The sequence below is a fragment of the Meriones unguiculatus genome, chromosome 3 (genome assembly GCF_030254825.1).
Source record: "Meriones unguiculatus strain TT.TT164.6M chromosome 3, Bangor_MerUng_6.1, whole genome shotgun sequence".
Lineage (NCBI taxonomy): Eukaryota > Metazoa > Chordata > Mammalia > Rodentia > Muridae > Meriones > Meriones unguiculatus.
The window spans coordinates 469,316-495,671 of NC_083351.1; the positions used below are offsets into that span (position 1 = coordinate 469,316).

At 52.4% G+C, this 26,356-nt stretch overlaps 3 protein-coding genes and 1 long non-coding RNA gene across 6 annotated transcripts in view; 1 reads left to right on the plus strand and 3 right to left on the minus strand.

The window, feature by feature from the left end:
* Positions 1 to 810: 810 nt before the first annotated feature.
* LOC132652922 (uncharacterized) lies at positions 811 to 2,400 on the minus strand. Its single transcript, XR_009590399.1, has 2 exons — positions 1,781 to 2,400; positions 811 to 1,317 (listed from the first exon to the last, which is right to left on the minus strand). It is a non-coding gene; the product is annotated as an uncharacterized LOC132652922 (long non-coding RNA).
* A 71-nt stretch (positions 2,401 to 2,471) lies between these two features.
* LOC110560050 (ATPase family AAA domain containing 3A) lies at positions 2,472 to 18,943 on the plus strand. Of its 3 annotated transcripts, none has more exons than XR_009590400.1 (16): positions 2,472 to 2,773; positions 6,037 to 6,113; positions 7,085 to 7,186; positions 7,735 to 7,794; positions 8,596 to 8,665; positions 9,486 to 9,651; positions 9,924 to 9,993; positions 11,263 to 11,418; positions 11,925 to 11,981; positions 12,234 to 12,359; positions 12,463 to 12,587; positions 13,214 to 13,265; positions 13,661 to 13,731; positions 14,722 to 14,836; positions 15,972 to 16,080; positions 18,289 to 18,425. XR_009590400.1 is itself a non-coding variant. In XM_021655765.2 (16 exons), exons 1-16 carry the CDS (start codon positions 2,572 to 2,574, stop codon positions 18,439 to 18,441), a joined length of 1,764 nt encoding a protein of 587 aa, XP_021511440.1. In that variant the 5' UTR covers positions 2,472 to 2,571; the 3' UTR covers positions 18,442 to 18,943. The 3 variants fall into 3 exon arrangements, 2 of the variants coding, with proteins under 2 accessions (XP_021511440.1, XP_060234886.1); XM_021655765.2 differs by having other exon boundaries at positions 14,722 to 14,889; positions 18,289 to 18,943; XM_060378903.1 differs by lacking the exon at positions 2,472 to 2,773 and adding an exon at positions 3,723 to 3,741 and having other exon boundaries at positions 14,722 to 14,889; positions 18,289 to 18,943.
* Positions 18,944 to 19,031: 88 nt separating this feature from the next.
* Tmem240 (transmembrane protein 240) lies at positions 19,032 to 24,708 on the minus strand. The gene is made up of 4 exons (XM_021656386.2): positions 24,311 to 24,708; positions 23,924 to 24,030; positions 19,809 to 20,017; positions 19,032 to 19,735 (listed from the first exon to the last, which is right to left on the minus strand). The coding sequence occupies exons 1-4, from the start codon at positions 24,365 to 24,367 to the stop codon at positions 19,587 to 19,589; spliced, it is 522 nt and encodes a 173-aa protein (XP_021512061.1). The 5' UTR covers positions 24,368 to 24,708; the 3' UTR covers positions 19,032 to 19,586.
* An 893-nt stretch (positions 24,709 to 25,601) lies between these two features.
* The window catches only part of Ssu72 (SSU72 homolog, RNA polymerase II CTD phosphatase), a 33,434-nt gene continuing 32,679 nt past the window's right edge, over positions 25,602 to 26,356 (minus strand). The window contains exon 5 of the mRNA XM_021655753.2: positions 25,602 to 25,900. Within this exon, the coding sequence (XP_021511428.1) occupies positions 25,799 to 25,900 (102 nt within the window). The 3' untranslated portion in view covers positions 25,602 to 25,798. The remainder of the gene's footprint in view (positions 25,901 to 26,356) is intronic.

The window sequence follows — 26,356 nt, forward strand, 5'->3', positions numbered from 1 at the left end:
AGGGGACATCACATCACGTTTGTCGGCGAAAATGATAGTGATAGATAGAAAACACTGTCATGATTCTATTCTCCTTCATTTACTTAGTGCCCTTAGAGTATACCTGTTGTTAAGAGTTTATTAAACACAAGTGGGTGGGACATTCTACATTCTATATCAGACTGTAAGTATAGAGTCAGCTGCTCTCTTAATGTTAACCAACCAATCTCCCTGCTGTCTGGCACAGGCTCTTGCTATGCAGCTCACACTTGTCACATACTCTAGATCTCTGCTTTAGTCTCCTGAGTGTGGAGATTGCAGACACGCCACCACCCTTGCTCAATTTCTCTGAAGCAACTGCCAAAATCTTAAGACAATAATTGACTCTTTTTTTTTCCTTCCTTCTCTCCCCTCCCTCCTCCTTTCTTTCTTCTTTTTTTTTTTTTTCTTTTTTTTCCAATACAAAGTCTTGCAATATTGCCGGGCTGACTTAACTCCTGGGATATTTATTTATATACATATTTATATATTTACATTTTTATTATATTTATACTTCAAAATATATTTAATTGTAATGTGTGTGTTTCTGTATCCTGTGTGGTACATGTACCTGTGAGCTGAGAGGTTTCAGATTCTCTGGAGCTGGAGTTACAGGTAGCTGGGAGGTGCTGAAAATGAAACTTGAGTCCTCTAGAACAGTACATACTTTTAAATTCTCCAGCTCCACACTTTTTAAAAAAATAAAAAATAGGTCTGGAGAGATGGCTCAGAGATTAAGAGCATTGGCTGTTCTTCCAAAAGTCCTGAGTTCAATTCCCAGCAACCCCACAGTGACTCATAATCATCTATAATGAGATCTGGTGCCCTCTTGTCCTGCAGGCACACATGGAGACAAAATACTGTATAAAAATAAATTAAAAATAGTTTTTAAAAAATTAAAAAAGTCAAGATTCAGAATTTGATAAAGGATATGAGTTTACTAAATGCAGCAAAAGACTGAACAATGCGTAGCCTCTCAAGTCTGGCCCATCTCCCTATCTATACAAGCTCAAAGGTGACTGATAGAGAGGTATGGCTTGTTCATTGAAAAAAAAAGCAAACAAACAAACAAACCCTTTATGGCCATTGAGTGACATCCAGCGATTACTGGGAAATTCAGTTGGTTTTGTTAGGGAGCAGGAATCACAGGTAGAAGAGTTTTAGAATTTTAAACTTCAGACAGGTATTGGTGGCCTACACATTTAATCCTAGCACTTGGGAGATAGGCAGATTTCTGAGTTCAAGGCCAGTCTGGTCTGCAGCTGGAGTTTCAGGACAGCCAGGGCTCCACAGAGAAACCTTTTCTCAAAAAAAAAAACAAAATTAAATAAATAACAATTTAAAAAAGAATATTAACTTCTTTACTGTTTTCAGTTACTGTCTTCTGTCCAGCGGAAAAAATCAGTCTATATAATTCTCTGAACTCAACCAGTTTCATCAAAAAGCCTAGGACTTAGACGCTGACTGTGGAGAAAGCCGGTTCCCTAGTGACAACCACGTCTGTCCGTGCTAGTAGCTTCCTCCTGCCCAAAGGTTAGGTCAGACAGCCCCTTGGTCCAGATCAGGCAGGCACAGCCGGTTCCCAAGGAGCGCTCACTGGCTAAGGACCAAAAAGCCTAGGATGCCAGCCCTCTGCTCTACAGAGCTCCTCACACAGCCTCTGCGGGCTCTGGGGGTCTGCCTGACTTTCTGGCTGGCACCGCAAAGCAGCATGTCTAGCGGCCGCAGCAGGTTTCACAAAGGAAGGGGCGCAAGATACCACCTGAGCAACAGTCGCAGAAGAAGCGCGGTGAGGGACTGCTTGTTAACTGGCATGTGGGTCTCTGACCTGTCTCTCCTACTCTTCATTCACGCCACCGGCTTAGAGACACTCAAAGCGGCCACAAATCCGAATGACTCGGGCAAGGGGTCACAGCAGAGGCCGTCGCTCGGCCTGGGGGCGCCGGGGCCTCGGGGCCACCTCTTCTCTCAACCTTCGGGTTTGCGGTCTCACGCCGGTGACCCCGCGACTGTTTGCCCTCACCGGAGGCATCTCGAGTCCGGAAGGGGTCCGCTCCGGGGGCCCCGCCACCTCCTTCAGGCGTTCCCTTCCTCTTGTGCAGTCTGGGTCGAGACTCACAGAAGGGCTCCGATCCTGCGTGGTGAGGGTCCCGTGTCGCTCTGATCTTCCGCAGCCACGATGGGGCGTCGCCGTAAATGCCTACAGCAACAGACACCCATTTCTGAACGACCCCCAGACCCACAACAACAGCATCATTGCTAATAGCTTTCTAGGACGGAGTCACACCCACCCCGAAAACTTTGTGGCTAGGTGCCGGGTCCTGGAGCCTGGTACAGCTCCGCCTCCTTAGGCAGCTAGGCAAACCGCACCAGCTGCGCGGCCAATCCAATGCCTAAGAGCGGTTTGGCCGTCGTGAGTTTCCGTCCTTTAGGAGGAAGCGGTGTGTGTCGCGCCTGCGCAGTTAGTCGCACCCGCGGCGCGTGGAGACTGCTAGTTGCTCCGCGAGTCACGCTTGAGCCCCGGCTCCTGAGCGCGCGCGGCGCTGGTGCACCATGTCGTGGCTCTTCGGTATCAAGGGCCCTAAGGGCGAAGGCACAGGCCCTCCGCTGCCCTTGCCGCCCGCGCAGCCCGGGGCGGAGGGTGGCGGCGACCGTGGTGCGGGCGACCGGCAATCGCCCAAGGACAAATGGAGCAACTTCGACCCGACAGGCCTGGAGCGTGCGGCCAAAGCGGCGCGCGAGTTGGAGCACTCCCGTGAGTGCGCGGGCTGGGCTTGGCGGGCCGAGGCCCAGGAGAATGGGAGGCTCCTTTCAGAGGCACCAGCTGATCTTCCGAGTTTGGTTCTGGTGGTGTGCTAGGGGTGCTCAGCTGGCTGTCTACAGCCCTACCTTTCAGGTGACCTGAATGGCCGGGGATTTTTTTAGCCAAACGTTCTGCGTTTGGGAGACCCAGGTCCTGATACCCTCTTGTGCTGGCAGCTATCAGGGCGCAGGAGAGGCTGTTTTAGAGAGGTCTTTGGAGGCGCGGGTTGCCTGTGCCAATGCTGTCCTTCGTTACTTCTGGGCTGGCCCTATTGCTCCCTCCACGTGGAGCAGGCCAAAAACCTTGGCCAGGTCAGGTGATCCAACGTTGTGGTGGTTAATAGTAATCTCTTACTTAATAAGGAGAGCGTTTTTGAAAGGTGTTTGGTTTTAGCAAGATAGTAAATAGATTTTGTAATATATACAATGTTCTGTCTGCATGTACACCTGCATGCCAGAAGAGGGCACCAGATCTCATTATAGATGGTTGTGAGCTACCATGTGGTTGCTGGGAATTGAACTCAGGACCTTCAGAAGAGCAGCCAGTGCTCTTAAACTCTGAGCTGTCTCTTCAGTCCCTAGTTTGTTGGGGTTTTTTTGTTTTGTTTTGTTTGTTTTTTTTACAAGACTGTAGTCCTGGCTGGAACTCATGTAGACCAGGCTAGCAGACAAATCACAGAGATCCACCTGTCAGTGCCCCCTGAGTGCTGGGATTGAAGGCATGTGCCTCTATGCCCAACTAGTTGAAATCTTTAAAAGCCTGAAATAGGGAGCTGGAGAGATGGCTCAATGGCTAAGAGCACTTGTTGCTATTGCAGTGGACCTGTGTTCAAGTCTGAGCACCTATATAGCAGCTCACAACCTTCTGTAGCTCCAGTTCCAGGGGATCCAAGGACCTTTTCTGGCTTCTGAGGGTACCAGGTATGTATGTGGTGCACATACATACATGCAGGCAAACACTCAAATACATTAAAAAATTTTTAAAGCCTGAAATGTAGGAGGTGTTGAATAAATATTGATTGAAGGAATGTTGTTATTCTCAATTTTGTGTTAATGCATGGTCCTGTTTTTCAAAAGATCCTGTAAGGAAGCCCTAATTTAAACAGGTATAAGATGCAGAGCCTCTCAGCGAGAGGGTCTGGCACTTGGTGAGTCAGTTCTCTGCTTTTGTGAGGCTACAAAAATGCCTTGAGTCTTGAGTAGGGAGTGGTGGCTCATGACTTTAAGTACAGCATTTGGAAGGCAGGGAAGACGGATCTGAGTTTGAAGCTGGACTGGGCTACATAGTGACCAGGCTACCAGGCCAGCCAGGGTGCACAATGAGACCCTATCAGGTCTTGGGCAGTGGTCTCTGAGTACTGCAGACTCAAATCCCCATAGAGACATTCAGAGCCTTCAGATTTGGGACAAAGATCACCTGTCTCTTGAGGCCAAGCAGAGCTAATAATTTTTGGTAAAGAATCTGTTATCTTTGCTAGATAATTTCAGTGATTAGGTTGAAATGAGAAAGCGTGGCTGGTTTTCAAGGCATTTCCATTGTTAGAAGACTTGACAAGATGATCCAGTGTCCTGTTTCAGGGTGTGTAGGAATCCTTCTTGGTAACTCCTGGGTTGGGGAGATCACTCTCTAGCCACACCTAGAATTTCAGAGTAGAATCTTGGCTATTAGTCCCACTACTACAGGCTGTTACAGAGGATGGGGAGCCCTTCCAGCCCTTTGCTAGACCCTGACTACTTGTGCATGTAAATTGCTCTCCTGCACTGGCAGTACTTGGGCTCTTGCCCGGAACAGTCCCACCGTGGGTTCAGTGTCTTGGCCTCTACTCTGCTTTAACAGAGCTCTCTTTTCTGAGCCAGCAACATCTTCTGAGTTCTACGTGGCCACTCAGTGTCCTTCTCTTGTAAGGTAGTCTCAGATGGGCACTAAATCTCTTCTGTCTCATTTCACAAGAAAATGGACTCAAGAGAAGTTCATTCTCTTTTGGCTAAGCTTACCAAAGCCACATGAAGAATAAGCAGAGGAGCTGGGACTTGCCCCCCCCAGCTTTGTTGGACTGTGACACTTCCATTCCTGTCTACTGCACTGAGATGAGGCCCCAAGGAGTGTTGCTCTCCCCAGCCCTTTCCTGTCAGAGAGAAAGTGTCAGAGGGTGTCTCTCCTCTGCTGTCTCTCTTCAGGTGTGGTGGGTTCTTTTGTCTCTGGTCCTGGTCATGGAAGACCAGCGAGTCTAGGAGGAGATTGGCTTGGAACGACCTTGTCTTGAAAAAAAAAAAAAGTTTCTGCTGATTTTGAAGAATTCAAAAATAAAGGAAAGGTCATGGGAATTAGATGTAGGGATTAAAAGAGCAAGCCAGGGACATTGTTATATTAAGTGTGTTTTCCTTGCTGATCTTCATTCCCACGTTTTTCTGTGGTAAGAAATTTTTACAATAAGGTATCAGTGATGGAAAACTGTCATGGAAAATTTGGAGACCTGATACTCCTTAGAGTGTACTAGAAGTAAAGTTTTCCCTTCTCAATCTAAGTATTGACAAACAGCGCCATCTGACACAAAACACATAGTATTTATAACCTAGGTGCATTGTCTGGCATCTGATTCCTAGCTTTTCTGCCTGCATGTTTTTATGTCATCAATGGTTACAGATAATGGATACCAGCCAGAGCTCTGCTTTTCTAATTGGAAAATGCCTGACAATATGTCCCACAACCCCATCCTGGATGAGTGGAACTCTTGGTAATGTGAACCTTGAACTCTTACTGAGCTGTCACACAATCCATCCCTCGCCTCTGCCAAAGTCTCATGTATACCAGGCTAGACTCAAACTCAGTATGCAGCTGAGGATGACTTCCTGATCCTCTGGCTTCCACCTTTAGACTACGAGGATTACGAGCATACACAGTACACTTGATTATGTTTAATGCTAGGGATCCAACTGGGGCTTTTTGCGCGCTGGGCAAGCTCTGTAACAACTAAGCTACATACCCAAACTCACCAGGCTCTCTGTTGGGGGTAGCAGCTATGAAAGGAGTGGTTATTGTTCAAGTCTGGAAGGGGTAGGCAAGTGAGGTAGGCTAAGGCAATACACATGATTCAAGATTGTTGTGGTTTCTCAGAGAGCACTGTGGCATGAGTGAGTAGTTCCATTTTCAGCCACATAGGCATGTCCATTGGCAGCATACTAATGCCCTCCCTCTTACATCCCTCTGTTCTCCAGGCCATGCCAAGGAAGCACTGAGTCTCGCACAGATGCAGGAGCAGACACTGCAGCTGGAACAACAGTCCAAGCTCAAGGTGAGCTGTGTGCTGCTGCCATGATGGTGTGAGAGAGCCAGCACACAGAGCGAGATCTGTGGAGGTACTCTTAATTCTGAGAGGACAGGATGCTGAGCCCATGTCTCTGATCCTGTGGTAGAGGTACTTGATAAGGAAGGCATAGGTGAGGAATGTCTGCACGCCTTGAAGATGGGATCTTGAAATTTGCTTGTTTTATGTTTTCTTTTTGTTGTTTTGAGACAGGTGTTTTTTGTTTGTTTGTTTGTTTTTAATACAGGATTTCTCTGTGTAGTCCTGGCTGTCTTGGAACTCCGCTCTGTAGACTAGGCTGGCCTTGAATTCATAGAGATCCTCTTGCCTCTGCCTCCAAATCACTGGGATTACAGGTGTGTGCCACTACCACCTGGCTCTGTCTCAGCCTCTTAAGTGCTAAGATTGCAGGTATACGCCCCCTTGACTAATTTTTACCTCATTTCTCTGCACTCAGAAGAGCCCTTGACGCTGGGTGTGGTCATACACGACTTTAATTCCAGCACCTGTGAGGCCGGAGCAGGTGGATCTCTGAGTTCCAGGATAGTTGGACAGAGGAAGTTCCAGGTCAGCCAAGGCTACACAGAAGAAACCCTGTCTTGAAAAACAAACAATAAAAAACAAAAAGAACCCTTGATGCCAGGGTTTTCAGTGAGCCTCAGGCAGACTCCATCCTTGGTCCTTGCCTATTGTACAACACAACTGTAGCATGTGCTCAGGATAAGGGAGAGAATAACAGCCTGGTCTGTCTGGACCTGTCTTGTCCATCCACCTAGAGCTGCGAGCCCTCTTAGGGGTCTATGGGTCCCTGTCCAGATCGTTTTTTAAAAAGTACCTTCACCCTTGCCCAAGTGTGTTACATGGCCAGTTGGCATGGCCTTTGATGCTGCCGTTTTGCAGCACCATGGAATAGGCTGTGGAGGTTTGGGAGTCTTAGGCAGGTGCCCTGTGCTCTGCAGGAGTATGAAGCTGCTGTGGAACAACTGAAGAGCGAACAGATCCGCGTGCAAGCCGAAGAAAGAAGGAAAACTCTGAGTGAAGAGACCCGGCAGCATCAGGCTGTAAGTGCTGGGGGGTCTTGGGTAACAGGAGTGGGGATGGGACATGGAGACGCCGTCAGGACCTTTTAGTTACTAACTGGCTGAGGGTTTACCAGGTGGCAGTTAATGTACTGAGACCAGGGTCACTGTTGTAAAAATAAGCAAAAATTGGCACAGAGCCATTCTGTACCTGCATATTTGTGGAAGGTGGCTGCTCTGTAGCTTACTTACCTCATCAGCCATTCCTGGGGAGGTCCAGGTCCAGATCATGTTCTCTCTCTCTCTCTCTCTCTCTCTCTCTCTCTCTCTCTTTCTCCATCCCTCCCTCCTTCCCTCTTTTTGGTTTTTCAAGACAGGATTTCTCTGTAACAACCCTGATTGTCCTGGACTCACTTTGTAGACCAGGCTGGCCTCAAACTCACAGAGATCCACCTGCCTCTGCCTCCCTAATGCTGGGATTCAAGACTTAAGGAGTCTTGCACCACCATGGCCAGCTCAGATCATGTTCTCTTATCCTTCTAGTGCCTTCTCCAGCCAAAGTGTCTCTTTATTTCTGTCTTCTTCCCCAGAGGGCCCAGTACCAGGATAAGCTAGCTCGACAACGCTATGAGGACCAGCTAAAGCAGCAGGTAAGCAGGGCATCTTCTGAGACACTGTCCTTGCAATAACATAGGAAAACGTGCAGCTGACTTCATGGGCAAGAATGCAAATGCTGCTGGTAGGCCCTGGCATGTTCATATTCATGGGCCTGAGTACACACTGGATGTATGAACATACCAAAAATGCAGAGACATGCTGGGCATGTAAACATGTATACAGACATGTCTAAGCACATATATAAGCCTATGCACATAACCTCTTATGATGCTTCTACAACAGAGCTGATTTTTTTTAGTTACTCTTGAAGGTTCTTGCTAGATGGGCACCTGTCTAACTAGCAAAGTCAGTGAATGGCAGGGGACAGTGCAGTCCTGAGTTAAGTCCTTAGTTGTCCCTGGGCAATCCAAAACCTGGATAGGCCTCCTTTGATCCAGGCTGGCTCTGTGCTATAGGAGCTCATCAGCCTCAGGCTTATGTTCCAGTTTTGTTTTCTAGGACATTATAGCTGTTAATCTCAGTAGGCAAAGATCAGAGTTCTATAAGAACCACAGAGCAGAGCTGCAGGCCCTGAGGGTCTGGGAACCCTGGTGAAGCTGCTATACAGCTGCTTCTGCCCCAGCCGGTGGGGCAGCTCTCAAGCCAGCTCCTTATTGGGAGAATATCCTGGGTCTACGCCAACTCTGCCTGCATTGGAGTGTACCAGCTAGACCCCCAAGAAAGGTGGTATTCCTCAGGTGGGCAGAAGCATTCCTGACTCAGCAGCTGCAACTTGTTTTTTAGGTGGTCTTTCTGGTTTTCAAAAGCTCTTTACCTTTCCTTTGTCTTCTCAGCAATTTCTGAATGAAGAGAATTTGCGCAAACAAGAGGAGTCTGTGCAGAAGCAGGAGGCTATGCGGCGAGGTAGGGGTCACCAATGGTGGGTGGCTTTGTTGGGCATCCGTAGAGGCTCACTGAGAGCTCAGCTAAGGACTGCATTTGCAGCGTGTGCTTTGACACCAGCCTCAGGTTCAAAGAGCTAACTCAGCAGGCGTTTCAGATGCAGCTTGGCCCCTGAATGGAGAGCTCTGAGACGAGTCGGTGTGTGTTTAGCCCCTGTGGCAGAGCTTCACTGTGTTTGGGCCAGCCTGCCAGTCAACATATGCGTGCCCCAGTGCAAAGAACATGTCCTGTCTCCAGGGCTCTGCCAGGAAGGGTTTGAGGCACCTGGTGTCATTGTGCAGACAGTGGCTCACTGTGTTGTTCTTTTTTTTTTTTTTAATTATTTATTATTTATACACTATTCTGCCTGCATATGTGTCTATATACCAGAAGAGGGCACCGTATCTCATTATAGATGGTTGTGAGCCACCATGAGCTAGGAATTGAACTCAGGACCTTTGGAAGAACAGACAGTGATCTTAACTTCTAAGCCATCTCTCCAGCACTATGTTTAGTTTTTATTGCTGACAAATAGGCACACATTATTGTATTTCTGGTATTTACAATTTAAGTAGGTTTCTGTTTTAATTATCCACACTTTGGTTTGTTTCTAAAATATGTCATCCTAGAGGTGACCCAGGCCATGTCAGGGATTGCTCTGAAGTATGGGTTGTTCACTGTGACACTGCTGTCCCTGGTCCATGCACTCTGTAGGTCTGTGTGAGCATGTCAGCAGTGTGGGCAGAGCAGAAGCAGGCACAATAGAGCTGAATACCACTGTCTTTGCCTTCTCCTGGAACAGCAACTGTGGAGCGAGAGATGGAGCTGCGGCATAAGAACGAGATGTTGCGGGTGGAAGCTGAAGCCCGAGCACGGGCCAAGGCTGACAGAGAGAATGCAGACATCATCCGGGAGCAGATTCGCCTCAGGGCTGCTGAGCACCGCCAGACTGTCTTAGAGTCTATCAGGTAAGGACACAGCCAAAGCCTAGTGTCCATCCGTCTTGGGTTTCCCAGCTCATGTGTGAGTCCCTGGTCACTGACGAAGGCTTTCTTCATCCTACAGATGAAGGTCTTCTTCATCCTGTAGTTCTGAATCAGTTTGTTAATACCCCTGCTGTGGCAGGCTTGTCTTTTAAGACTGACCTCAGAGCCTTAAAGGGCTTCTTTAGTTTCTTTCTTTGACCTTTCTCCAGCCACATATCTCATCTAGAAAGTCATGTGACTTTTTCCCCTTGCAGGACAGCTGGAACCTTGTTTGGTGAAGGATTCCGTGCCTTTGTGACAGACTGGGACAAAGTGACAGCCACGGTGTGTACTACCCTATGTTCCTAGGAGTTAGCCTAGTGGGCAGCTCTGAGGCCTAGTCTTCAGGCCTTCCTGTCAGGGTCAGCCCTGTTATCTGCTGCCTGTGAGGATACACTGAATAGTGGTGTGCCAGCATAGTCCAGGCACACGAGCTGTAACAAGTGTCTGTAAGAACCACAGTGAGACATGGTAGAATATTTGGGCTTAGGTCATTTCAGACAATTCAGTCTTGTCTTAATCCATTTTATGTTGTTCCAACAAATACCTAAAGCTGACTAACTTACAAACCAAGAAAGTTTATCTGGTGTTGGAAAGCCTGAATCATGCCACTTGACGACTTCTAGGTCCCATAAACTCTGCAGCATTGCATGAGATCAAGTGTTCAACATCTGAGTGACAAATCACATCTAGTCATGGCAGAGGCAGCCTTCCTTGAGGCTTCAAGATTCTAATGCTGGCACGCATGTAGGAAGGGGCCAGAGCTCACTTTCCAGTGTTCTTGGGAGAATGTAGAGATAACTTTTTTTTAATCTGGCTTTTTTCTTTTTGTTTTCAAGACCGGCTCACTGTCATGTAACTCTGATTTATGTAGCCCAGGCTGTCTTCAAACTCACAGAGATCTACCTGCCTTTACCTCCTTAGTGCTGGGATTAAAAGTGTTTGCCTTCATGCCTGGCTACCTGGCATTTTTGGTAGTGTATGCCCAGCCAACTCCACAATCTGTGAGGCAGGAGGTGGTGTGCAAAGTAGGAGGTGGGTTCTGACATCTCCAGCTTCTTCAGTGTCGTGGAGCACTTCCTGCTAGGTTCAGAGGAAGGGGAGTACTGCGGATGGAACCTGAGGTCTTAGGAATGCTAGGCAAGAGCTCAGCAGTAAACCACAAGCTAGCCTGGAAGGTGCCCCTCTTTGTGGAGCTGCTTGCTGTGCTAACGCATTGACTTTTAAAGGGGATTCATGGTTTGTGGTCAGCCTTGTTTTCTAAGAATAAAGTTTAATGTTTTCAGTGGTAAGAAAGCAGTGGAAGGCAAGACCCTTAGTGAGTACCCAGCGCTGTACATCCACATTCCGGCCTGCAGCCTACGCTTTTCAGATTCATGTTATAAGGCACAATAAGAAGTGCTGTGACCTGGTTTTGCTGTCACCTGAAGTATGCAAGTGAGCACTGGCTGGTATGGGGTCAGAGATCCACCCAGGGCCCAGTACAGGCCACCATGGGACCTTGGCTGTTGGTGGGGCAGCGGGACAGTGGAGACTGCTCTTTTTCTGTCCTAGGTGGCTGGATTGACACTATTGGCTGTTGGAGTCTATTCTGCCAAGAACGCTACCGCAGTTGCTGGTCGGTATATCGAGGCCCGATTGGGAAAGCCATCCCTGGTGAGGGAGACCTCCCGCATCTCAGTGCTGGAGGCGTTGAGGCATCCCATCCAGGTATGGCCACAGTAGGAGCTCAGGGGTCCACATCCTTGCCAGGTTTCTTCCTATATCACAAGCAAGTGGTGTACATTTTCTCTGTCCTTTCCCTTTTACGCAGACGATTACTTTCTCTTTCATGCTAGCATGGATGTTTTCTCATGACTGTGTTATACCAATGGGACCTGTTAATCAGTGTTATCTAATTATATGACTGCCCCTGGGTATGCTTTAGCTCTTCATGAAGAGCCTGTCCTAGCTAGAAGGTATGAGTGTAGCTTTGCATTTAGCTATCTCTCTTAGGCTGAGCTGCTCTTTGCTCTCTCTGACAGGCTTGTTCTCTGTAATGGCTACAGCTGGGTCTCTTCAGACACTCAGTACAAGTGACTGGGAAGATAAAAATATAGTAAAGTATTGATAAATCACCCAGCCCCACAGCAGACACTGGGGTACTAGTCTTGGATCTGTGGGCCAGTGCTTTACGGTACCTGTGTGTCCTGCCAACTGTGATGGTGTCCCCACAGGTCAGCAGGCGGCTGGTCACCAGGCCTCAGGATGCATTGGAGGGCGTCATCCTTAGTGTAAGTCACTGTGGCAGCTCTGTGGGCCCAGGGGAGGGACAGCAGTGCTGACCTGTTATGCTTATGTGATCCCTGTGCTTGTGGCTTTGGGTTCCCGAAATGTTACTATCAACCAAACCTATATTCAGGTACCACATAGGCCAGTGGTACCCACAAAGAGGGCTGCACTGGGACAGCTGTGGTCCGCCCACTCCCCAGAGCTGTCTGTAGGTAGGGAGGCCAGGTTCCTCAAACCTCATCTTGTCCTGGCAGCCTAGCCTGGAGGCACGGGTGCGAGACATTGCCATCGCAACAAGAAATACCAAGAAGAACAAAAGCCTCTATAGGAATGTTCTGATGTACGGGCCACCAGGGACTGGCAAGACACTGTTTGCCAAGGTAAAGATACCTGGCTGTGAAGGTAGGCCTGGCTTCTGCTGGGCCCCCAGCCGAGGGCAGCGTTTTTAACATCTGCTCTGTTTCCCCACCCTTCCCTGCCCAGAAACTCGCACTACATTCAGGCATGGACTACGCCATCATGACAGGCGGGGACGTGGCCCCCATGGGGCGAGAGGGTGTGACTGCCATGCACAAAGTCTTTGACTGGGCAAGCACCAGCCGACGAGGGTGAGCATACAACCCCTACCTATACAGGTTCCCACTCCTATGTGCCCACCAGGTGCCTAGCTAGGGCTGAGGGGTGGACACAGGCTTCCAGTGCAAGGGTGCTGCCACTCAGATAGAAGTACTGCCAGGAGTAAATGGCTAGCTTACACTGCGAGGGCAGTGGACCTAGGCTTCCTTGACTGCGTTGGGCCCTCTGAAAGTTGGCTGAGAATGTCACAGCAACCCATGCGGTATGACATGGTCAGTTATAGTTGTCCCTGACACTGCTGCTATGCCTTGTTCAGTCATTTTACCCTGGATTACCACTCCTTCCTGATGCTGAATGTGTTCATCGCAGCCCTTACTCTGGCCTAGACTGGAGGCCTTGAGTGAGTTCTAGGGGTAGGAGGAACATTCTGCCCAGCATTTGCCATTAGAGCTGTAGTTGGGCTCTCAGAATTGGAGTTCTTGAAGCTGTGAGCTCTGTTTTTACTGGGTCAGCATTTTAAGAATTCCTGAAAGGGCAAGGCCTGTGCTCTGTGGAGCAGCTTCTCCCAGGGATATACTTCCTGTTGCTTCTGGGAGCTTCCAGATATTGCCTTGTGCCATTCAAGAGTCCCCTTACCTGATTATCCTCTGATTGACAGCCTCCTGCTCTTTGTGGATGAAGCAGATGCCTTCCTCAGGAAGCGAGCGACTGTGAGTGTTCTGGAACCCTATCTGTGGGAGTTGGTCAGAGCTTGATGCTCTAAGCCAGTCTAGCAGAGGACCAACCTGGAGGTTGCTGTGCCCTAGAGCACAGAGGGGCTTGGTCTTCATGTGAAACAAGCTGAGGCTGCTGCCCCGTTCCTTTTCCCTCTTAAGTTTGCAAAGTTTGGGATTGAACCAGAGTTGTGGAGATGCTAAAAATGCAGCCCTCACTAAGCACAACTGCCCTCGCTCTATAATGATTCCAGATCAGTAGGAATCCAAGTTCTGGCTTTCCTAACCCCTGCTTTTCTCTCCCAACAGTGTCTCCTGTGGACACTTTTCCTTGGCCATGTACAAAACTGCTGCTCAGGCTGGAGACTGACACTGGGTCTTTCTTTCTGTAGGAAAAGATAAGTGAAGACCTCAGGGCTACCCTGAACGCATTCCTCCACAGAACAGGACAGCACAGTAGTAAGTAAGTGCAGTCCTGCCCCGTGCAGTACTTCAGGCAGCATTAGTCTCGCTCCTCACAAGAGCCAGGGCATAATCAGCTTATCATCTGCTAAGAGGCATGTCTGGTGCCTTCATGTTCCTACCTGGGAACGGCTCCTGAAGGCCTGTTGCAGAAAGGCAGTATGAAACACAAGAAGGTCTGCTGGGTCAGTCCCTGTCCGCACAGCCACCTCAGTTTGAACTTAAGCCTTTGACATCAAGTTATCCATGTGCAGCTAAGCCAAGGCTCCTGTTGCCTAAATATGCCTGAAGACTGCTTTTAGGTCATAGCGCCTGCGCAGGAGCCAGAATGTGTTTGCTCTTCCTGAGAGCAGATCCCAAGTGCCGTGTGTGGAAAGAGTGGAACCTTGATCTTTATCTGGGATACCAGACTGGGGTAGCATCTAGGCCTTGAAAGAGACCCCCATTTGAGCTATCTCCCAGGATTTCATCCAAAAGCCACTGGCAGGGGCAGTACCTAAGGTTACACAGGCTCCCCTCCTCCAAATCCCCTGACCCTGTTCTTAAGTTTGCTCATTACCAGGATGGTACCCAGCCCTCTAGTAAGTATCTGGCCATCTTACCCATCACAGATATCCCTTTCCATGCTGTGGCCATGGCCTGGCCCAGGGCCATTGGAAAAGGTGATTTAAGGGCAACAACAAAACCTTAGGATACTAGGCAACCTTGATCATGGTTGTACAAATGGGCGTGGTGGGCCTGGGTCTCACTGGAGTATCCAGAGTTTAAAAGCTGCCAAGGGGTAGAGATATATCTCAGTGATTTAACATTTGCATAGCATTCTTGAATCTCTGGATTTAAACCCCATCACTCAAAAAAAAAAAAAAAAAGAAAAAAGAAAGCACAGAAGGGAAGGGGATGTTTATCCAAGGAGGCTTAAAAGACCCTTCTGCGCCTGCGCCTGAGTGAGCTGTGATTGGACAAATCCTCAGCATGTTCTTTGTGGCTGCAGGTTCATGCTGGTCCTGGCCAGTAACCAGCCTGAACAGTTTGACTGGGCCATCAATGATCGTATTGACGAGATGGTCTGCTTTGCCCTGCCACAGCGGGAGGAGCGAGAGCGCCTGGTGAGAATGTATTTTGACAAGTATGTCCTTAAGCCGGCCACAGAAGGAAAGCAGTAAGTGTCCAGCCCCATGCAGTTCCCTTTACTGATCTGGAGCCTGTCTGGGCACTTCATCTTCCTAGGGGTTAGGCCATCTATATAGGGTCATACAGTATACATGTGTCCTGGCAGTGGTGGTTCTGTCATACAAACCCAGCTGCAAGTCTGTCCCAACAGCCCATCCTCAAGTGCTGGGGTCACTGAGGCCTGGGTATCAAGAGAATATGGGCCCCTCTTAAATTTACTCTGAGCCTCTTATACCAGGTTTGGAAGTTGCCAGTTACCATCCTCAGCTGTTGACTGAGTGACACGACTTTGTCCTGTCTACTCCTGGAAGCTGCCCTGCAGCCATGTTGTGGACAGGGATAGGGAGAAGCCACTGATGCTTCTCTGCTGAAGAGGCCTTGGTCCGTGCAGCTCTCACTGCTCTGTCTCATATGCTCCCATGCCTCCCATAGCAGAGGCTGCTCTGCTTTCAGCAGTCTCCTGGGGCCACAGCTCCATGGCATTCAGACTCAGCGTCCTGACCTGAATCCCTCCTGCTGCCTGTTGCCTCTCACTGTTCTGGAGAAAACATGGTTTGGCCCTGCCATTTCCTGTGGGCCCATTACTACCCAGGCTGCCCAGGTCTCCTGCCTCTTGCTAGCTGCATATCCCCAGCCTCAGCTCAGGCATGCAGCCTATATTCATGTCTCATGTATCTGTGGCTTTTGGTCAGAGGCTGTTGCTGGGAACTTGGGTTGCAGGGTTCTTCCTTACCTGGAGATCTACCTGCTCTGTTAGGCTCTCCTCACTGGCTGAGCATTTACCTGCTCCTGCTGAATATGTAGCTATAAGCTGTGCTAGTGAGTAGGAGTGGGGCTATAGCTCCATCTGACAAGCCTGGCTCCAGCCTGCGCCTCTCTGTAGGTCAGGAGGAATGCTGAGGTTACCTGGCAGAGTTCACCTCATCCAGCTGTACAAAAAAGCACCAATGTCCAGTTCAGGGGGAAGCATCGGATGCAGTGTGATGTGGGGCAGCCTTGCTCCCCCATCTCCCCAGTCCCCTTTGTGTAGAGCCATGACAGCCCAGACCCACGTGGGAACTCTCCCTCCAGGCGCTTGAAGGTGGCCCAGTTTGACTATGGAAAGAAATGTTCAGAGGTTGCCCAGCTGACAGAAGGAATGTCAGGCCGGGAGATTGCTCAGCTTGCTGTAGCATGGCAGGTGAGTTAAGTTCCTGGAGCTCCTCCTACTTGGAAGCTTTGTCCCAATCTCCACAGGGAGTTTTATGTTGAATGGTGTTCTAAGCACGGACAGGCATGTGGCCCTCATTCTACTAAGACCACCTCAGGGGCTGATGAGCAACTCATGGGAGGATGGGGTGACAGTGTCACTGGCCCAGATCTGCAGCACTGTCAGTCTTAGGGGGAATGTCAGGGTGCTAGGGCAGAGGTTTAAGGGTCTGGGCAAGTCCAGAGGGCAACTTCTTTGGGTTATCTGTTAGACAATTGCAGACAAGTCCAGATCAACAGATGTGTGCTTCATGCATGGGTACTCTTGGGTATCTGACTTTTTAGGACAAGTTCATGATAAAGTTGAGCAAGGGGCCAGGAATGGTCCTTCTGAGACTAGATAAGGGTGTTGTTGGCTAAAGGCCCATAGGCCACAGTGGCCTGTTGTCATTCTTCCAAATGGTGTTTTTACCTCGAAGCTGCCCAGCAACAGCTCCATGGTCCTGCGTAGGGAACTCCCACAGCAGGGCAAGGATAATTTAGGACTGTCAGCCCCTCAGTTGTCAAGACAAGCCATATTGATGGAATGGAGGCTACTATGGCCACCTCAAAGCTTTTTGTTAACTTTGTTAACTTTTTGTCATCATGTCCTTGTAACCAAACACTGTCTCAAAAATAAAATGAAAAAGAATACATTGATTCCCCTGGGGTTATAAGTGGTTGTGATCCACCCAGTGTTGGTGCTAAGGACTGAGCCTAGGTCTTCTACAAGAGCAGTAAGTGCGAACTACTGAGCCCCTATTTACTCATTTTTGAACTGGGGTCTTACTATGTTGCTCAGCCTGGCCTTGAACCTCACAGTCAAGCAATCCTGCCTCATCTTCATGAGTAGCTGGGACTATAGGTGCACTCCACCTAATTAGACTTAAAAATATTTGAAAAGTTGCAGCAGAAAAGATGGAGCAGAGGTACCCATGCTGTTGTCTCTGGGAGGCTGTGAACGTCGTTCTGTTTCACAGCATTGTTTACCCTCACCGTGGCTTGGTTGTAGCCCAGAGTCCAGCCCAAGATACCCACAGAATGAGTCTATCCTTGTTACCCAGCTGGCTGGTGGGTGAGCTCTCCTGTGCTGGGCCCTTGACAAGGTGTAGCCACTTCGAGCTGTCACCCTGTCTACCCAGCCAGGGCTCCTGTGCAGCCCCCTACCTTGCTTTTGGGCTTAGGTGAACTCAAGCCGGGAGAGTGTCCATAGCTTCCAACCACCTCAAAGTTTGTGGTCTGGCCCTGGGGTCAAATCTTCCTCCTCAGTGAATCCTAACAGAGCAGTGGACCCTAGGTACATTTGTTCCTGGTTGTGCTTTCTTCTAGAAGAGACAGAATACCATTACAGACATCTCTTCACAGGTGACAAGTGTCATGGCAGAACTGTTCCTTAGTGTGTGTCCTAGTGCCCTGGGTGGAAAATCTCTCTTCATTACATTCAGGCATCTCGGTTCCTAGTTCCCTCCTGGGCAATGGCTGCGAGGCTCCCTTTGCCTCATCTTCGGTATTCTTCATACCCTGTGCTGATGTCTGCTTCAAGCAGAAAACCGGCAGGAGTGTGGTCTCAACCACCTATAGTGCTAAAGGGTACAACTTGACCAGTTCAGACTCCTACTGGCTGGTCTTGAAGTGCCGTCCTCAGGAAGGATAAGGCGGTGAGAGAGGCCATGGTCATCCAGAGGGAATAGACATGAAAAGGAACAGGTATCCAGAGAGTACCACTTGGCTCTGGTTAGAGAAGCCTCACACTAATGTCATGTGGCCTGAGGTGGGCCCTGGCGACAGTAGACACTGTTCTGGAAGCTTGTAAATGACACAGCTGAATAACCAGGTCTGAGCAGCACCGTGTGACCTATACCCCTGAGCTGGTGGGTGGATCCAGAGTCACTTACAGGCTTATAAGGGTCTGCGTTTGTGTCCGGCTCAGAGGGAGTTACCTGTCTGTGTATGGAGGGGGAACGGCTCTGTTTAGGTTTTATATTTTAGAAAGTCCTTGAGAAATTTTCAACAGAAGTAGTGCGGGGGCTGTGGGCCCACTAATAAGCTCTGGTATGCCCACCGTGCTAGTGCCTAAGGAGGCCTCTGGTTCCAGATTGAGGGCCTTGGGCCTCCCTGTGCAAGCAGCCAATCTCTCCTTCTGTGCCCTCTTTCCTACCAGGCCATGGCATATGCCTCTGAAGATGGGGTCCTCACGGAGGCCATGATAGATGCCCGAGTGCAGGATGCTGTTCAGCAGCACCAGCAGAAGATGCAGTGGCTTAAAGCAGAGAGGCCGGATGCTGAACAAGCCAGCAAGCCAGCGAGTCCTTGATGCCTCAGCTGCTGAGCCAGAACTGGCCACCTTGTACACCGACTCTGCAAGAGGTCAGCAGTGCCCTGGCTGCCTCTGCCCAGCTGTAGGGTGCTGGTGCTGTCAGCGTCTATGCCTCCCACACCTCGCCTGTGTCTCTCCGTGAGTGCTGGCAGCAGAAGGCAGAGTGCCTTCCTGCCCCACAGTGCACTGGTGAGGCCTGTCTGCAGGGCTGGGTCAAAGGAGAGAGGAAGCAGAGTGCCGCACCGCAAGCTAGTGGCTATGCCGACAGCACTGGGGCCTGCCGGGACCAGACTGAAGGCAGGGAGGGCCCTCTGCTTCCTGGACATTGCTTCTGCCGTGTAGACATCTGTGCCAAGAATTGGCCCAGCCCTTACTTGGTAGGGTGGATCTGGTGCTAGACGGCCCCTGGCCAGTGACATCCAGGATGCAGAGCTGCCACCTTGCCCCTGGCTGGATCTGGGCCTTTTGCATCCAGAATCTTAATAAAACTGTGACTGACTTGCTGGTTGTGTCTTTGGCTGTGGTGGGGTCTGGATGGAGGGGCCTTAGCAGCCCCTGGGATCAGAGATGATGGAAGAAGCAGAGGCTGGAGCTTTCTGGAGAATTTACTGGCCAGGCAGGGGGGGCTTCACAGTGAGGGCTGGGCCACCTGGGGCCACCACATCCTTATTGCTGCTGGGGCCCCGCCCCTCCAGTCCCACCCTCCAGTCGCACACGCCCCATGCACATGCTCCCGTGTGCAGATGGGCGCAGGCCCTGACACATCCCTCCCCTCCGGACGGACGGATGGATAACAGGTGCTCAAGAAACAGTGGCTTTCAGTGAGATGTGGCTTTAGGCTAGCAAAAGCCAGGCCTCTCCCCACTGGACCCACCACCCCTGGCCCTGACACCTCTGAGCGCCTGCCTCTGTGTCCTGCTCACTGCGGAGACCAGGCTGCTGTCCCTGAAGCCCAGTGGCCATCCCCACCCCAGCCCCCACCCGACCCCTTTATAAAAAGAAGAGACAGCACCTTCCACTGGATTTGCCTGCTGGCCACAGCCCAGCTGGCCACAGCCCAGCATACCCTGGGCCTGAGGCCGCAGTCCCGCTTGCCAGCGTCCACGAGGTCCTGGCGTGCACACGGCAGCCCTGAGGCGCACTCACAGGTGCCGCGGGCTGGGGTGGCCGTTGTGGTAGAGCTTCTGTTTCACGTGCACCATGTTCCCCGTGGGCTCCTCGAAGGGCCTGTGCGGCCGCCGGCCCAGCTCCCGTAGGCTGCACAGCTTGGGCAGCCAGGTCCACGAGCCATCTGCAGGGGGACAGGGCAGTCAGGTGGCCAGGCTGAGCCAGAAGTGGTGCCCGCGGCAGCGCGAGGCACTCACCATAGCGCCGACCAGCCCTCCAGGTGCGCACAGCGCAGTGCAGGACACCGTCCATCCACACCAGGAACCAGCTGATGCAGAAACCCAGCAGCAGGCCCAGCATAAGGTCGATCTCCTGCTTGGTCACATTGTCTGTCACAAAGTAGTTCTCAGAGGCGTCCACCACCGACTGGTCCCCGTCGTACGGGATCACGTAGTGGATGTGGTGCCTGGGGGCGGCAGGGTGGGCTGGCACATCTCCTGCCAACCCTGGCCCAGCCTTCCCCAGGTCCGTGCTGGGCTGGCTAGGGGACCCAAAGTGGATGGCTTGAGTCCTACGGGCCACCCTAGGAAGGTCTCTGGAGCGATCCCTTTGTGCTGGGTTGGGAGGGGAAACAGCGCCCCCAGGCCCAGATCAGGTCACATGGCAGAACTGCTGGGACAGGTGGAGACAGTAGCCCTGGAGATCAGGTTCGAGGAGGGTAGGAATGGTTGGGATGAAATGTCTACCCAACCCTTCCAAAGGTCCCTGTAGCAGGGTTCACGTTTACCCACTGGTCCTGAGGGGCTCCCGAGGTCCTCGCACAGCCAAATGACCAAAGCCCACCACAAGTGCTCCTTGGCCTCCACATACTGCTCTCAGGAAGCCGCCAACAAGAGCAGCACTGGTTCTTGTTGACCCTCACAGTCCCTGCCTTGGGCCCCTGGCTTTCAGTAGCTACCTCCTGCCCCTCCTGCTGGAGGCTTTGTCTTTCCCCCTCATTCATGCCCACCACAGGTCATACTCTGTCGTCAACGCTGTATGTCTGCAGGTATTCAAGCAGGACAGGTCTTAGGGCCCTGGTCTATTTGTGCCTCAGCCACACTGTGCCTCTTTGCCCCTGTTCTAGCTAGGCTTTGGGGAACTGTCCGCTGCCCTCATACCCTAGATCATCTCCCAAGGTTCCTGCTGGCTGCTCATCCCCCTTTCAGAGCCCTGTGAGTTCCACTTCCAGGCAGTCCTATCCTGTTGTTCAGGTGGGGTAGGCTAGCTGGTGGTCCAGCTCCACAGAGCCGGCAGACTGGAGGTCTGAATCCACTGGTTTGGGTACCAAGGGGGCCGAGGGCCACCTGACGGCTTCTGCTGAGACTGCCTTTCCTGGCCCACCCACTTCCAGAGCCACTTGTGGGAGGGCCTTCTTTCCACTGCCCACCGTGTCTGCTAGGAGCCCCAGCTGCCTGTGAGGACGTGGGATCCACAGACACCCCAAATGCAAGCTGAAAATAGCTTCTTGCTTCCTAAACCCACACCTCTTCCTCCTCTCAGTGAGAGGCTGGGCCCTGTGCCTGTCTACAGACCCTCAGCTAGTCCCCAGTTAAAAATGTCCTCCCTTGTGCCCATTTGCTGATGTCCCTGCGCCCAATAAAGGGCACATGGATGCTTCCTCACAGCAGGGTTGGTATTCTTAAACCTGGAGCCAGGTAAGCACGGAGAGGGAGGGGCAAAGCGCTTCTGATCTTGGGACCACTTGGGGTCTGACTCTGGTCTATAGTTTAGCCAGCCCCAGTGGGTGAAGCTTAGGCTGCCAGCCTTCAGTCGGCTGGAGCTTCCATGACTGACACCCAGCAGCCACCACTCTTCTGCTCATGAGCAGCCACTGTCATGAGGGATGGATGCTACTGATCCTGGTAGAAAGCATTGCTGGTCAGGCCCTGGAGGAGCTAGCAGGGATTGCTGCAGGCTCTGGTGGGACTGGGTCACCCTGGGCCCAGCTCCTTCCTCTGGACTGTCCCCAACATATAGCTGCTCCAGGAAAGGAAACATAAAGAAGCTACCAAGGAAGCCAGAAGGATCCTAGGTAGCCTACAAGTAGGGCACTGTGATCCCCAGCCACCCTGGGGCCTCAGGAACCAGGAGTGACAGGTTATGACCTGTGCCCTTATGGTTAACCTGGGTACCTACAATTCTTCCTCCCCTGGCCTGGCTCCTCCTAACTCCATACCACGCTCCTGATGGGAGGGCCTCAGGTCTGAATGAAAGCAGGATGTACTGTGTACAAAACGAATGTCTTTGATGTGTCCTGTCTTCATGACACATGCTGCCATGTGTCCACGTGAGGTCCAGTGTGTGTCGCGTATACACGCTGTCCGCATGCACAGGACACAGCATGTATACTGTGGACATGGGTCCCACAAGCCCCACACCCATGCAGTGTGCACACTTTGGGTACGAGCACGGTGCGCCACACATAGATGCACATTCACTCAGCTTTGCACCAGCTGCCCTTCCCGTGGGATGCCGGCATGTGCACGGATCTGTGTGCACACACGTGCTGCCTGCTGCCGTACTTTGTTCAGAACAGTAGTTTACATACATGTCTTCTGTGTAAAAGTCTGTAAATCCATGTACGAGGCAGACACATGTGTACAGCTCTTCTACAAAGTGTGGACACGCAGGGAAACTGTGGACACCACATGTGTACATGGTATGTGCACAGATACCCCATTTGCGAACTACCCTGCAGTCACTGCACCCACACTGAGATGTGCTGACACTTTTCCTGAGCACACTGAACTGTATATTGTTTTATATACATGTACTTTGCATACACATATATGTAATCAATATACAAAAGTGCTTTGTACAACGAATTACATATCCTGTATGTAGAGTTGCGTACAAAGCACATACATGTAGAGAGACACACGCAGAAACACTGTCCACAGCAGGATGTGGTTCTCCACATTTCTGCACACACAGGCCTTGCTCCAGGTTCCACTCCACAGGTGTCTGTTTACATGGTCCACAAGTACTCTGGATGCTACATGAGATGCACACATGTAAACTGTGTAAACATACTCTAAGAACACACACTGTGCTCAGGTGAATATTCAGTGTGCTGTCGTGGAGAGTGCGACACCAACCACGTCATAAAAGCCCCTGTATGTAGTGTCCATTCCCAGTGTGCATGGCCCAGTGCTGGGCCCAGTGTGTGGAACTCACCTACAGACATGGCCCGGGAACAGCAGAGCTAACCTCATGTCTCTTCTGAGCCCTCTGATGTACAGAGGCAGGTGATATGCACCAAGCTGGAGCACAGGGCTCCCGGGGAAGAGTGACCACATGGCAACGTTCCCTACCATGCCGGTGCATAGGAGGGTCATGTACATCCCCTCCCACCTGCTGTGATGCCTGTGATGTGCAACACGCCTGCCTGCACCCTCAGCCATATATATGCCCTTAGGAGGCACGCAACTGTCCTGACGTGCCCACACCCCGTTGTGTGGGAAGACCTCTGGAGCAGGACCATAGGGTGGGGTGGGACCCGAGGTTCTGGGACTCCAGCCCCGTTCCTTCCTAGTGTGTAACCCTGGGCAAGTCTCCCGTCTAAGCCTCCATCCACGTCCTCCTAACCTGCCCAGTAGGGACGACGGTCATCGCATGAGGGCATCTCTGAAATGAGCGCATGCGATGTTCGAGTGCGCTGTGTACGCACATGTATATGCACAGACGGTACACACATGCGCGGCTCATGAGAAGATGTTTATTTCATACATGGACATACAAACATGCAAGGCCAGAAGACTTCGTCACTACACATGCACAGTAGGGAGGTCCCTGGAGGGTGTGGTGGGTCTCACTGTGACCTTGAGCAAACCTCAGCCTACTTCAGCTCCTCCTCTGCACAGTGATCATCTGTGGCAGGTGTCCCTCAAGGTGGGCCCTTTCTATCGTGACCTCCTGCACCCGTCTGCCATGGACACAGTAGGCCCGGGAGGAAGACCTGGCTCATAGGCAAGACTACTGTCCCAGGCTTAACCAGCTTCCTGGCTTCTACTGTGGGAACTACTCGGGAACGCTGCTCTTAGGCCTCCCGGCCCTGGGACCAGGAGGCTCCCTGGCCCACAAAGCCACTGCCAGGCAGCCCTTTCTCTAGAGGACCTAACAGACTCAGTCATGCTACCTTTCCCAGGGAGACAGCCGGCTGACCTGGGGTTCCCGTTGGCACCCCTCCCCCAGCACCTGGCGTGCAGAAGCGGGCCCCCACCACTCAGCCAGGCTCTGCGGCCCAGCCTGCTCCGGGCTCGCCGGCCAAGTGGGGCCCGCTGCACAAGTGTGATCACGCGTGTCGTGCCTAGAGCTGGGGCGCACTCACCGGCCACAGTTGCAGTGGCAGACGCGGTCCTCGCCCCGCAGGTGCGGGAGGATGTAGTTATGGAATCGGTCCAGCAGCGCGTTCATGTCCATCAAGCACGCGATGGCCTGGAAGAGCCCATGACCAGTCAGGGCAAAGGAGTGGGCCGGACGGAAGGGGGTGCCGAGGGGGAGCGTTGGGCTCCTGGGGTGGGTGGTGGGGTGGATGGGTGGGGAAACGCAGGGCGGCCGGGGCGAGGGCCGCGAGAGGCAGCAGCGAGGGTAGCGCAGGGCAAGCCGCGGAGGGCGGCGCAGGCCGCGCGGGCCGGTAAACAAGGAAGCGAGGTGGGGTAGGCGCGCGCGCGGGCGGCAGAAGCAGGGGGCGCGCGCGGGAAGCCCCTCCGCTCACCATCACGATCGACGCCCCCAGAATCATGAAGATCATGGTGTTCGCACTCATGGACATCGGGCGGGGCCGGGCCGGGCCGGAGCGCCGCCCCCCGGCCCCGGTGCCCCTCCCGGCCCCGGCCCGATGCTGAGCCCGCGCCGCCTCCGCAGAGGTCAGCGCTCGCGCGACAGGCCGCCGCGGGCCCCGGGGGCAAGCGCGGGCGCAGGCAGCAGAGACGTGGGGGCCGCTGTGGGGTCGCTCGCCCGCTGCCCGTTGCCGGCCGCACTCCGCTCCGCCCTCCGGTGCTCCCTGCGCCCGGCTCCCTGCGGTCGGCGCGGCGGCCCCCTCCCTCTACCCTCCTCCGGGCTTCTCCCTCCCTCCTTGTCTTCCCCTCTATCTCCTCCCTCCTCCTTCTGCCTCCGCCTCCGGGGAGGGACTTCGCTGCCCCGCGCCGGCATCCAGGGTCTAGGTTCTCCACTCCTATCCCAGTGACGCAGGACGAGACCCCTCCCCTCCCGCCTCAGCTCCACATTGGGTCCTAGCTCGTCAGTCTTGGCTCTGGGTCGCCTTGCCCTGTGCCGCTCTGGTCTCGGCCTTGACCTGGACAGGGTGGTCTTTTCTGCCCCACTTCTCCAAGAAAGCCTCCCCTCCCCCCTTATGGGTCCTGTTTCCAAATAGGGACAGGAAGGTCAGCACCCAGTTTACAGCAAGAAAATGCCCTCAGGAGGGGCCGGCAAAGTCAGAGGAGCCAGGGGCTCTGACTACATGAGCAGAGGTAGGAGGGCAAGAATGGGCCAACCAAGGATGCCGTAAAGATTGTGGCAATAGTGGGGAAGACTAACAGGCTTCTGGGAAGAAAGGGGTGCTGGGAAAGTAGCCTGAAGCGGGTAGCTCAGTGTCTGTGGTCCTGCTGTGGCTGCCTGTGATACTGGGAACCAAACTGAGACCCAAGCCCTTGTCCCATCCACAGAGCTGACAACCTAAGAACCAACCCTGCCTTGTGTGACCAAGACAGTATTGGGACAGCTGCCCCCCAGCCCCAAGCAGAGACCACTGCTTGAAGAGGTTCCGACTGGAGAGTCAGCTGTAGCTCTCAGGAAGGTGTCACAGGGCTGGACTCAAGGGCCCTCATCAGCCTTTTCCTCTGCAGGGAGTCGGGCCAGGAATTCAGGACAAATCAGAGACTTCCAGCAGCACCTATTTTGTGGCGATTCCAAGTTTTTCCCTCCAGTAAGCCAGCCTGTCGCTTTATTTGGGTTCCTGTACCATCCAGCAGCGGAAAGACAGGCGGGCCAACAACAGACACCTGCTGTAGCTGTGCAGTAGGCCATCTTTTATTCCTGTGGTTAAAAACAACGGGCCTGGCTCTGGCGGGCCTGAGCACTTTCCTTCTGTATGCACAGTACATTGACTATGCCCACCCCGCAGCACAGGCAAACTTCAGAAGGGAAAACACACTGGAAATGGCTCCAAGGGTGGCAGTGCAGGGCAGGCCCCGCCCCTCGGGGCTCAGTAGAAGCAGACAGTGTGCAGGAAGGCCCGGCCGCTCTTCTCCTCGAACTCCTGCAGCAGCTCGTCGATCTCATTCTCCATGTCCTCAGTGTGCTGGATCTGGGAAAAGCAAACCTTTGAGTGATGCCCAGGCACTGGGACATGCCTTCCCCAGCCCTGCCCCACACCGCATCTGCTCGCCTGCAGGGGACCAGGCCAACACAATGACCACAGCAGCACCCCATATTGGGAAGTGGTGGAGCTAGGTTCAAAGGGAGGACCCCAGGGCTGGAACCCATACTCTGCGTTCAGGTACCACAGGTCCAGGGAAGTCTCACCAGCCAGTGCTGTCCCAGCCTTGTGCTGAACGCAGCGAGGTGCACAGAGCTATGGGCGTTTTCCTACAACTGTCCAGTGCAGAGGGGACCGCTTTGTGGTGGGGCAGTCCGCATGCTGCAGCGTGTTAACAGCACACCTGGCCTCCACCCCCGGACCCAATGGCTTCTCCAGCAGTTCCCTGAACACTTCCGGTGGAGCATGCTGGCTGCTGACCACACTGCCCTGGCTACAGTCTCC